General features: G+C 42.1%; 1 protein-coding gene across 1 annotated transcript; it reads left to right on the plus strand.

The window, feature by feature from the left end:
* The first annotated feature begins 6,857 nt into the window (after positions 1-6,857).
* Positions 6,858-11,286, plus strand: LOC308307105 (H-2 class II histocompatibility antigen, E-S beta chain-like). The gene is made up of 7 exons (XM_080752246.1): positions 6,858-7,002; positions 7,137-7,409; positions 7,879-8,092; positions 9,103-9,170; positions 9,935-10,048; positions 10,647-10,674; positions 11,176-11,286. Exons 1-6 carry the CDS (start codon positions 6,942-6,944, stop codon positions 10,670-10,672), a joined length of 756 nt encoding a protein of 251 aa, XP_080608372.1. The 5' UTR covers positions 6,858-6,941; the 3' UTR covers positions 10,673-10,674; positions 11,176-11,286.
* The last annotated feature ends 2,489 nt before the right edge of the window (positions 11,287-13,775 follow it).

The raw sequence follows: 13,775 nt of genomic DNA on the forward strand, positions 1-13,775 counted from the left end.
TTTTCCAAAATCTTCCTGATCCATGTTGATGACATGAGTATAGACATGCTGTGTAGTGATATTCGTGATTTTAGGGCAAAAACTGTAGGAGCAGTGTCCAAAAATGTGTTTTAAAAATCGGCCTGAAGGTGGCGCTAGAATAGAGCCATGTGAGAAATGAGGGGTGGGGTCTCCGCGTTGCCTTGGCGGACGAATAGGTACCGGCCCCGGCTCTCCCGGACGCTCCTAGCCCGAGTTACGGCATTTTATGTGCGCTGCAGTGGCAGGGGGTCCTCCACTGGGGGCGCCACCACTTTTGCATCCGTTCTGGAGCACCAGGAGTCGGTGGTCCCCGGGAATTCCCCGCGAGCAGCCCCGTTGGGGTGGTCATTTGGTCATTTTTGCACATTTGGTCATTTTTTACATCTGGGGGTCCCCCAGGGACCCGGGGGTCCTTGGAGGTTGTAGTTTGGCAGGCAAGGAGTGTGTGTGTAAAATCTGGCATGGATCGGGTCAACGGGTGCGGAGATATAAGCAGGGAAAAAGTGTGACGTGTGACGTGTGAGCACATTTGGTCATTTTTTACATCTGGGGGTCCCCCAGGGACCTGGGCTCCGGGGGTCCTTGGAGGTTGTAGTTTGCCAGTCAAGGAGTGTGTGTGCAAAATTTGGCATGGATGGGGGCAACGGTTGTGGAGATAGGAGCAGGGCAAAAGTGTGACGGACTCACTGACTCACTGACTGACTCACTCACTCACTCACAGACAGCCGGTGGAGGTTTTGGTAGTAAATGCGACCTACGGTCGCAACAAACTATGTGATGTCTACACCTACTGTATGTTGTGATGGCCAAGGATTACAATGATATCATGTACCAGCTCAGTGGCCTAGTGGTTTGAGTGTCTGCCCTGAGACTGGGAGAACGGGATTCAAACCATGGTCGGGTCATACCAAAGACTCTAAAAAATGGAACCCAGTGCCTCCCTGCTTGGCACTCAGCATCAAGGGTTGGATTTCCCTGTGACATACTAGCGTCATGTCCAGGGGGTGTACTTGTACATCAAGCTGCCTCAAGCTACAGAAACAGGAGATAGGCTCATGGCTCGGCCGAGTCATATGGGCCTCATGGCAAGGCTTACTTACTATGTACAGCATCATAAACTGTCCAGGTGAATAGTATCACACTATTTTGTCTGTTGCATATACAGTCTTTTGCATACATGTTGTGTAGAGGCCAATTTGTGCTTTTACCTATAACCACCGATTAGTGTAAAACTTTGTATGCACACTTCCCAGAGGCCAAGGAAAAACCTGTGCCCTGCATTTTTCACATCTGCCATTTATAGCGCCACCAGAAGGCCGACTTACAGTATGTAAAACACATTCTTTGATATTACTCCTTCAGATTTTATCCGAAAATTACAAAATCAGTACACAGTATCTCTACAGTGATGTAATCCTGACGGATTTGTCCGATATCATATTCTATCTAATTGGCTAACATTGAATCCCAAGGTTTGCAGGATTGCTCCTTTTTGAACAAAATGTCTCAAATCATGAACGCAGCCTGCTGTGTGTGTGAGATTTTCCACACACATTCCCACTAAGCCAAGGAACATATGCCACCCTTCTCACATTGGCCTGTTATAGCGCCACCAGTGGGTCAACTTTAGCAAAACTCATTTTTGTGTTTTGTTCACTTTGGCCTATTATAGAGTCACCAGTAGGCCAAAAAAAAACACCTGACCTGTTCGGAAGAACACTGCTTCTAGTTTTTCTTTGATTTCTTCTTTGCTTTCCCTTGATGCTTTTTTGCTTTCCTGCTTTTTCTGCCTTGGCCACTTTATCGCTGCTTGCAGCTATATTTTAGATTGTTATTAAAGAATATAAAAGATGAGTGTTAAAATGATTTCATTTACTTCTTTCTATTGTTTTAGAGATTCTTATTTCAGTGTTTGGGGGCATGCATACAAGTGGCTAAATATGTCATTTTACACAGAATAAGCCCATTCCCAAGATACAACGCAACCTTTCATGGTTGGATGTGACTTATGGGGGCTAGAAGTGTTACTGTAAATAGCAATAAAGAAACTACTGGCTTATTGTGTCTAAAAATACATATTTAGCTACCTGTACGCATGCCCCACATTTTAGCACGCTAAACGCGATAAAACAATAGAACGAAGCAAATGGAAACATTTTAACACTATTTTTTTCTTTTCTCTAATTACAATCTAAAATATGAACCCTTGTTGTAAAAAAACAAAGTTGTCCTTTAATGCGCTCTAAGCAGAACATTTTTCCTCTGCCTTTGATAGCAATGTGGTGCCATCTGAAACCGAAAATGGCAACATTGAGATTTTAGTTCATGCACTGTTCTAACATTTTAGATTCTGTTGCTCTTTTTAAATCCTGCACTGTTCACACTTTAAACTCCTCCCCTTGGATAAATGAGGATATTCGTCGTTTGAGACGAAATACACTGTTTGTCAAATCCCGCCCCATTCTGCTCTGTTACTAAGTAGTACAAAATACCCAGGGCAGATTGTTTTTATAGTGGCAGTGAATGGGGGGAGGGGGTATTTTCATTGCCTCATTATTGCTATTTAAAGTACCAAAGGAAAAACATCTAGGTGATATTAATAAAAAGGGAAGACAAAGGTACAGTAGTTACAATGCAAAACAGGGGGTTTCCCCCGAAAATATATGTTTTAATTTGTTTAATCCCAGTGGGACAGAATCACCATGGCAGATTGTTTTTACATTGGAAATGAATGGGGGAAAAAGATTTTTCATAGCCTCATTATTGCTATTTAAAGTACCAAAAGAGAAACATCTACTTGATATTAATAAAAAGGGAAGACCAAAGTACAGTAGTTACATTGCAAAACAGGGGTTTGCCCCCAAAAATACATGTTTTAATTAGTTTAATCCTCTGAAATAATTGGAGAGAAAGAAACAGGAAAGAAAGCGCAGTTTATCTTGGGTAGGAATTCTGTCAGCCAGCCTATAAATCCACTGCAAAATAGTGGCTGTCGTAATTCTGCCCATTTAAAATATATGTACCCAATCGAAACTCTTAGTTACATTGATATTGTTCATGTGAACTAATCTGTTGAAGCGTATCTATCTGTAAATGCGACAAATCTCTGCGTGTCTGTCTATGTAATCCGCGTATCTCAAGAACCGTTGGATTTGGCACGCGCGTTCCACGCCGCGGCGCGGAGTGCAGTGCCGGGCCTCGGCCCGACCCGATGTGCAGTTTTCCCGAACCGGCGCAAAGTGTTCCAAATCTCTTTATGCGGAGCTGATTGTTGACATCAGGCTGTTCCGGAGGAAATCGGCCCAAGCGCTGACTCATTGTGAAAGTGCTGACTCATTGTGAAAGCGCTGAAGCGCTGAAAAAATGCCATGGTTACGTATTGAAAATTCATCAGTATGACGTAACCGAACAACGGGTATGATGGGTATTGCCTAACAACCAGAGGGGCATCCTTCCCCACGGGTGGAAAAGCAAACAGGCTGCGTATACTGCTCAAGATGAAGACAGACAGATACAGAGATATCCTTATATGGGCATAAAATGGACACAGACAGACAGATACAGAGATCTCCAAATATGGGCATAAAATGGACGCAGATATACAGATATCTCCATATATGGGCATGATATCTCCATATATGGGCAGAAATGGACCCAGGCAAACAGATGGTCAAAACGGGTCCTATGACAACAGTTATAATGGGGTTTGCATTAACCCTTTCCAAGCCACGGGGAGCCCCTTAATGTTAAAACCGTAGTATATCGCACATCCCAGCAAGGAGTCTCAGCCGCGCCGTACTTTCCCGGACTTTGTCATTAAAACCGGAATAAATGATTTTGATCCGAAAATCGGGGATCGTCTAACCTTCCCTAGTCACCGCTCGTCCATCGGTGGCTCGTGGCTGCTCTGACATGAACAGAAGTGACTCTCATGGCGTTTCCTTCTTCAGCCTTCCTTCCTCCCACCCACTTGTTGTTTGGACGTTAGCACTAGCAGAGCTGGAGTGCTAGGTGCTAGGCTATCCAAAGTGGACACATCGACTGTTCAGTCACTCCTGGACTATATGCATGGATCGTTATGCGCGCGGATCGCGCACGCGAAACGCACGGGGAGATCGATGCTCGGCCAAAACCACCACTCTATCCCAACGGAGATCGAGAAAATCACGGTGAGCTAATGACCTGGGGAAAAAAAAAAGAAAAACAACGGCGCTGTCCAAGAAGGAGGGGCGGCGGGCTCATGTTTATAAACATAATATTATGTCTCAGATCACAATACAATAATAGAAATTTCACGGCTAATCTACCAACCACCATTCTATTTTGGCTGGCAAACTGTTAAAGGGTGGGGCATTCATTCAATATGTACATATATCGTAATGAGACGTTATCCTGCTTATCTATCTATAAATGCGACAAATCTCTGCGTGTCTGTCTATGTAATCCGCGTATCTCAAGAACCGTTCGTCCCACCGGCTTCAGATTCGGCACGCGCGTTCCACACCGCGGCGCGGAGTGCAGTGCCGGGCCTCGGCCCGACCCGATGTGCGGTTTCCCCGAACCGGCGCAAAACGTTCGGAATCTCCTTATGCGGAGCTGATTGTTGACATTAGGCTGTTCCGGAGGAAATCGGCGCAAGCGCTGACTCATTGTGACATCACTTCATAAAAGGCTCTGACATCACGTACCGTTCTTCCCACCGGCTTCAAATTCGGCATGCACGTTCCCCACTGTAGCAGGGAGTGCAGCGCCCGGCCTCGACCCCACCCAATACGTGATTTTCCGGAACCGGCGCGAAAGGTTTGGATTCTCCGTATGCGCTGATGTCCGCTAGGCAATAACCGAACAACGGGTATGATGGGTATTGACTAACAACCGGAGGGGCATCATTCCCCACGGGTGGCAAAACAAGCAGGCTGCGTATTATTGCAGGGTCCTTAGACAGACGGATACAGAGATATCCATATATAGGCATAAAATGGACGCAGACATTAATATATCTCCATATGGGGATATCTCCATATCTCCCGAAGGGCAGAGATTTCCATATATGGGCATAAAAGGGACACAGAAGACAGATACAGAGATCTCCATATATGGGCAACATGGACGCAGACAGACAGATATCTCCATATATGGGCATAAATGGACACAAGCAAACAGATGGTCAAAACAGGTCGTATGACAACAGGTATGGGGTTTGCATTAAAGGGTGGGGCATTCATTCCCTATTTACATCGTTCCCGAGTCGGCCGGTCCTCGACTAGATGCTCGGCCGCCCGTCAGGCAAATACAGGGATCTCCATATATGAGCATAAAATGGACACAGACAGACAGATATCTCCATATATGGACATAAATGTACACAAGCAAACAGATGGTCAAAACGGGTCCTATGACAACAGGTATAATGGGGTTTGCATTAAAGGGCGGGGCATTCATTCCCTATTTACATCGTTCCCGAGTTCGAGCTTCTAGTTCATTATAATGATCGAAATCGCTATGGTCGCGCGGGGCCGTACTGCACGCTCGCCGTGTTCCGCAGTGCGCACCGTGCTGAAAGACTAAAGCAACATTCTCCCACTGCACAACTCCACCCCCGATAGCAAAAAGTGAATGATTTTCTCTGGTTGGCCAGTCAGGGAGTCTCAGGGACCAATCAGAAGGCTGACAAACGGTCTATTGGCGGCGCGCTGAGCGCAAATGGAAGACCACCAAGGAGGACTTGCATAGTCTTCATCTTAAGCAACTTTTAATTGATTTTAACTGAGTGGTTAAAGAGGCGAGAGCTGCCTGTTTTACAAACCTCATTTCCTCCAGCAAACAAAATCCCAAAGTTCTCTTTGACACCATAAATACCATTCAGTCCACAAACTCCTGTCTCTCCATTCTCCTACTTTTTGTCAATAAGGTTGCCAGTGTTAGGGCAGGTATTATACCCTCCTCCTCCATCCCACCTTTATCTGCAAACTGTCAGTCTATTCTAATTTCCTTTACACCCATATCCCAGGGAAATCTGCAGAGGCGATCAGTTTTACTTTGATCACATGACCACATTGGGCAGCAAGCAGCCAATCAGAAGCTCAAAACAACATTTTGGGTAAGGCAAGATCCACCCGCAGAAGCTTCTGATTGGCTGCTTGCCACCCGACTTGGTCATGTGATCGAAAACGCCACAAGCCAGCTACTCTGATGGCCTGGTATTCAGCCAGGTGTCTCAGCTGTCCTGAATGTGTGATTAGGGGCCATTACATGACTAGAGAAAATGCTCAACCCACTATACATATAGTAAACACATAACATAATTATATAGCATAGTAAATATATAACATAAATGTATAGCATGGTAAAATAAATACATAAGGACTATATTAAATATAGACCATAGTAAATACACAACACATTGTAAATATATAAATACACACTCTTTGTAAGTATACATAACATTGTAAATAGGCTATGCATAGTGAATAAATACCATAATAAATACAAAACAGAAACATTCTAATACAGCATCATATAGTTTTTAGCACTGCAGCTGAGTTCACATCAATCAATCTGCTGTAGTTTTGGTTTGACGTCTGCCTGGTAACAAGTGATGAGCATGAAGAGTGTTTTTTCATTGGTTGTTGTAGAGCAGAGACTGCTGGAGAAGTCAGTCAGTGTTCATTTCCACTTCAGAATGTCAACTGATCAACACTGCAACTAAACTCTGAAACATCTCAACTGATCAACACTGCAACTAAACTCTGAAACATCTCAACTCATCAACACTTCAACTAAACTCTGAAACATCTCAACTGATCAACACTTCAACTAAACTCTGAAACATCTCAACTCATCAACACTTCAACTAAACTCTGAAACATCTCAACTCATCAACACTTCAACTAAACTCTGAAACATCTCAACTGATCAACATGACTTCAGATAAACTCTGGTTCTGCGTTTCACTGTGTTTCATCTGTTTCCATGCAGCAGGTAAACGTATTTACTTACTTTATTAACAATGACCGTTAACTACAATTAACAGTCAGTAACAGTTCACCATTTCTTGACATTATTATGCAAATATAGACTAAATATTGATGGCATTTTAACTTTTCTATTTCCAGATGGATATCCATACTATTCGGTTGCTAAGTGTGTGTTTAACTCCACTGAGCTACCACAGGATATACAGTACATTATTACAATGTATTTCAATAAACAAGCGTATGCAAGGTTTGACAGCAGGGTGGGGGAGTTTGTTGGTTACACTGAGTTTGGTGTGAAGCAAGCAGAGTACTGGAATGGACAACCTTTAGTTCTGGCTTTCACCAGAGCACAGCGAGTGACATACTGCAAACGCAACATTGATGCAGAGTACTCCAATATGGATAAGAGAGGTGAGCTGATCTCAGAACAGCACTACACCTCATCAATAATTCCACTTCAGATATGATTAATATACAGTGTGTGTGTGTGTGTGTGTGTGTGTGTGTGTGTGTGTGTGTGTGTGTGTGTGTGTGTGTGTGTGTGTGTGCGCGCGCGCGCGCGCTCGTGCGTGCGTGCGTGCGCGTGTGTGTGTGTGTGTGTGTGTGTGAACTATTATGTAAAACTGATCTATGTGTAGACTAATTCAAGTATCCTTTATTAAAAATCTATCCCTACTGTTTAACTGTTCATTTGAATAATATTGAAATTATTTAATATGTTATATTGTATTCAGCACTGTAACAAAGTGAACATTTATGTAAGCCTAGGCCTACTGTAGATACACATTGGTCAAATGTTTCTCTGGCACCATCTGCTGGCCAAATACTGACACTTAGGCTACATTTCACTGAATTTGTATTAATATTCTTGTCATTCCAGTGGAGCCCTATGTGAGACTGAGCTCGGTGACGCCCCCTGGTGGCAGCAGCCATACAGTGATGCTGAAGTGCAGCATCTATGGCTTCTATCCTAAACTGATCCTGGTCACATGGCTGAGAGACGGAGAGCCAATCACCTCTGGTGTGTCCGACACTGAGCTGGCTGATGGAGACTGGTACTACCAGCACCACTCCTTCCTGGAGTACACACCCAGGTACACACCTAATACACACCAATACACACCCAGGTACACACCTAATACACACCAATACACACCCAGGTACACACCTAATACACACCAATACATAGAAATACACACCTCTATACCAGCACCACTCCTACCTGGAGTACACACCCAGGTACACACCTAATACACACCAATACATAGAAATACACACCTCTATACCACTCTTTCCAGGAGTACACACCCATGTACACACCTAATACACACCAATACATAGAAATACACACTTCTATACCACTCCTTCCAGGAGTACACACCCAGGTACACACCTAATACACACCAATACATAGAAATACACACCTTTACCAGCACCACTCCTACCTGGAGTACACACCCATGTACACACCTAATACACACCAATACATAGAAATACACACCTCTATACCACTCTTTCCAGGAGTACACACCCATGTACACACCTAATACACACCAATACATAGAAATACACACTTCTATACCACTCCTTCCAGGAGTACACACCCAGGTACACACCTAATACACACCAATACATAGAAATACACACCTCTATACCAGCACCACTCCTTCCTGGAGTACACACCCATGTACACACCTAATACACACCAATACATAGAAATACACACCCAGGTACACACCTAATACACACCAATACATAGAAATACACACCCAGGTACACACCTAATACACACCAATACATAGAAATACACACCTCTACAATTATCAATACGGCAATGTATAGAAATACTCTGTTACAAGTAGAAGTCAAGTCACATTACAGAGTATCGATGATTCTTTTGTATTTAAAAACATTAGAATAATGTTTTCCTTTTTCAAAAACACATTATTATAGGCTATTCTAGGAGACTGTGCATTATTGAAAGTCCTCATAATTGTGTGCGTGCGCGCGTGTGTGTGTGTGTGTGTGTGTGTGTGTGTGTGTGTGTGTGTGTGTGTGTGTGTGTGTGTGTGTGTGTGTGTGTGTGTGTGTGTGTGTTTTACAGATCAGGAGTGAAGATCTCATGCATGGTGGAACTCCCTGTCCTGACTGAGCCTAAGATAGTGGACTGGGGTCAGTTGTACTCTACTGTACTTTACTGTAATGTATTGTACTTTACTGTACTCTACTGCAGTGTTTCCCAACATGGGCATAGTTCTGCCGATTTAAAATGACTCCAATAGGGAAGTAAAACTTCCTATGATTGGCCGCTAGCTGCGCTGTTTTCCCCCCTGGCCGATCGCAAAAAGAATTGTGCTCCATTGGATCCCATTCATTTTCCCCTTTCGTGTTCTAACCTTAATTAACATTGTCATGAATACTGTATGGTTCCTATCGCTAGTTAAAAATTGCCTTTCAATCACCATCATATTCGTTTTGTCGAAATGTGGTCCAATTTATTTTAAAATAAATTATAAAGTTGCGGGGGGGCGTGGCCAACTAAACTGATATACCAGCCGGCTGAGTTCTTCTTCGTGTGCTGTATTTCGGGAGGCTCCGACCACATTCTCCCATGTATCCCTGTGGTTGCACGTGACCGTTGGCAGCCAATAGCATCTCTGATGCCTTTACAATTCTATGATGGCGACACCCATTCCAAGGGGTAGAAAGGGCTATTTGCACTGCATAGAAACCAATGGCTTCGCATTGTCCATATTTTTCTACAGTCTATGTTCCCAAACTGCTTAGCTCAAGACCCAAAAGAGAAATGAGACGTTTGTTTTAAAATGTATTTAATAATTTTTTAAATGAATACATTTTTTGGGGGGAAGGGGGAAATATTTAGAAATTATTATTATGTATAATGTAATACTAGTGTGTGGTTGTTGTATTGTCAGATGACTCCATGCCAGAGGCAGACAAGAACAGGATCGCCATCGGAGCATCAGGTCTGGTTCTGGGTCTGGTCTTGTTCCTGTCTGGATTCATCTACTACAAGTGGAAGAAACAAGGTCATTAACATGTTTAATTCATTAATTTACTGCCAGTGGAAGAAACCAGGTCTGAGTTGTATTTCTGCCCGATCTCAAACCGGCGGGTCGAAAATGTGTGCTAATTGATTGGGCCGGGTTCAGGCTGCAATGAAGATTTTAAGTGTATTATATGAACGGCAGTGCAGTCCATGTGGTGCTGAGCCTGTGCTGACTGTTGAGTGCTGACAGTGATGCTGATGACTGGGTTTTAAATGGAGGCTACAATCAGGCAGCAGAGGAAACCTGTTGTTGCCAATGACCTGCAGGTTGGAGTGGCTGATGCTTGTAATTGCATCCCCGATTTCTGCTGAATTGCACACTGTTGTTGTGCACCGGAAAGCCAAGCTCACTGAAGCTCACAATGCATCGCAATCCTAACATGTCCTGAACTTGTCGCATGGCGGTGTTCTGCAACACCCTGAACTTATATAACTCTGGATCAAAGTTGTAAACCTGATTATAATTTAATCTATAACTTGACCTTTCTGTCTGTCTGTCTGTCTGTCTGTCTGTCTGTCTGTCTGTCTGTCTGTCTGTCTGTCTTTCTGTGTTTTAACCATCTCTCCTCTTCTACCAGGACGTGTTCTGGTGCCGTCAAACTGAAGGTGAGAATCTTTAGACTTCCTCTTCCTGTTAGACACAAACACATCTTTATAAAACTTTCATTTATTTAATAAATGTAATGTGAGTTTTATTAAAAGCATGAGTGCAAACCATATTTAAACACATTAAATTAAATTAAACAAGATTATATTAATTGCAGTATGAATTTGAATTCATCCAATCAACTTGAATTTTAACTGATACATTTTTCACACAGTTAAAGTCTAATTCAGTTGTTGTCAAAGTGGGGTTCAGGGACCCTCAGCGTTCAAATGGACCCTTATAGGTCTGTAACTCTGAGAGTGTACAAATGGAACCAAATGGACCCTTATAGGTCTGTAACTCTGACAGTGTATTTATTTTCCACTCACAGAGTTATGGGGGTTCTTTAACATTAACATTTCTCAAACGCTAAAAGGTTTGAGAACCACTGGTTTATTCTTAATGCTTCATTGTATTTTCATGCTTGTTCTATAAGTAACAGCATGGTTGTGTTTTCACAGATGCAGAAAGTCATTGCCGACCTCTGGTGAAGAAAAGAGGAACTTTACATCAGTCCAAGCTTTGAAATACTAACAGCATTACAAGGATGATTTAACCGCTTTAACCCTATAAACATCACTATACCATGAATAGAAGAAGACAGTCAATTTACCATCTCACTCTGTGTTGAGATGTGATGTGAGCTAATTCGATAAAAGTGTGACTTAAAATAATTTACAGCCTACAGTATGGTCACCAGGTTGAAAGTAGTTAACCACACAAACCATAGTAGGGACCCTATTCTGGGTAATGTCATAATATTATGCAAACATTAGACAAAAATAGAACATTCAGCAGAAATTTCCCATCTACACGTTTGGCTACTGTCAGCAAATATATTTGGTGTAGAGGGGGAAAGGAAAGTACAGACCCCTGAGGGGGTTCAGTCAGCAAAGTATGTAGGACTAATAGGGTTTACATCATGGTTAATACATCTTTTTATCAGATGCAGCTTTTTCATAAAACTAGCTAAACATAGTTATAGTGTCATCAGACAACATAAACATTGTGTCAATATCGCCGTGTTAAACACAAGATACGCGATCACAGACAGAACGAGAGGGGGCAGAATGTTGTATGTAATACCATCCAAATGGAAGAGGAAGTAAGTTGGCCATGTTTGTGAAAAAGCTCTTATAATTGACCATCAGTTTTTATGTGATCATTTGAGTTGCAATTTAACATGCAATCATTTATAATTAGTAAATCAACTGAAATGTTTTATGTAATCATTCACAATATGTTATCATGAGTTGTTTTAAGTTTAGCCGTTAGATATGAGTTTAAAATTGCTTGGTTTGAATGTATTTCATTTATAAAGTTTAAGGTAAGGCTATGGGTAAAGGTTTGCGGTAGGTAAAAAGTAGCTGATCAACCAGCTCACAGACATGAAATTGTTGTTTCACTATTTTTGTACACCACGTACCATTGTACAACAAAGCATAGTAATGGGTTAAGTGGTTAATCACTGATCAGGCTAATCAATTTAGTCGAATTCTATTCAAGTCACTGATTAAGAAATGATCAAAAAACATCTAAACCCTACAACCTGCTTCTCTATTAATTAATTATGAGCAAAAAGATTTATTGTTTCTACTACTGAACGTCGGTTTGGATATTATTTTATTTCCCATATTAATATGATATTATCACATTTCCCAGCCTTTAGTTTGAGATAGAGTTACCGTTAGGGTTTGTGTTGGCTTCGTTTACCAGCCGTTTAGGGTTTGTGTTAAAGTAGAATTTCACCAATGTTTTCAGTGTTCTGATGTGTCGAGAATAGATTAGTGTGGAACACATCCAATTTATTGTGTGTGTTTAGAGCTATAGCCTCCTCCAGATCTACAAAGGTACATCCCATGGCGTGCAACATGTAATGATGTAACTTCATTCTACAATCTGTATTTTCTCTCTTCTTGTCTTGGAGTACTTGGAGGTCAGTGTTTCTTTGGTCCGGTCACGCGTGTTCACACCGTCCCGTATCTTTTGTGACCACAGTGTCATTCCTCTCACGCCCACGGACATGCATCGATTCAAAACAACCTCCAAGTTCACACCTCGACAACGTTAGTGTCACAGCAGGCCAGGGTGATTTAACAAAAGGACGAGCCTGTATATGGATATGTCTGACCTGTTATAACTCCTGTAGTAGGGGATAAGCGACATACGCGTGGCGTCATCTCGCCCCCCAAACATTGAATCACCAATGCAACACTGGTCAGCACTATGATGTCACTTTACTGTGACATCAACACCTGTTGTCAGAGTAGACTACATGCTACTATGATGAGAGACAGACAGACAGACAAGCTTCCACGTTATGGTAAAACCTATATACTTATGTATTTACACTTTACAGTATGATATGTATAATTATTTTTTGTTTCTGTGTTTGTTTGCTTGATTTTCCCGGTGTGATCTCATCTCATTCTATGTTTTCATTATTACTTTTGTAACGATTTTAACCATTTAAAATTAAAGGCCTTTTAGGTTTTCCTTGTTGTCTTCCTTATTTTGGACCTGGACTGCTTGGTTGCTTATCCTGTTTAACAGTTTTTCCAGAGCAACCTTCATGCAGTAGTTTGATTAAAGTATACAGTAGTCTACATAGTTTAATCTATATTAGAGTATAGACGGGTTTCTGGTCCACGTCACACTGATGGGTCGGTACCAAAATTAGCCAATAAATAGAAACCATGCAGCGCTCCCCAAAACAACAGGTTTGGGGATTGGTGGGAATTGATTACATGATACATTCAGCTGTGCATTTAGTCTCAATGTTTGTAAACAAGAAACCGGTCTATACTACTTAACAGTTTTCTCCTATTATTGTATCTTCTTATGTTATTTGGACTAATAGCCTCTTGTCTTTCAACATAAATCTAAATAATTGTTTGCATTATTATATATATTATTATTATTATTATTATTATTACCCCTAGAAGCGAAGGGCGGCCGAGCATCTAGTCGGCAACCTAGCCAACTCGGGAACGATGTAAATAGGGAATGAATGCCCGCCCTTTAATGCGAACCCCATTATACTGTTGTCATAGGACCCGTT

This window comes from Nannobrachium achirus (assembly GCF_963921795.1).
Source record: "Nannobrachium achirus genome assembly, chromosome: 2".
In the NCBI taxonomy this organism is placed as follows: domain Eukaryota; kingdom Metazoa; phylum Chordata; class Actinopteri; order Myctophiformes; family Myctophidae; genus Nannobrachium; species Nannobrachium achirus.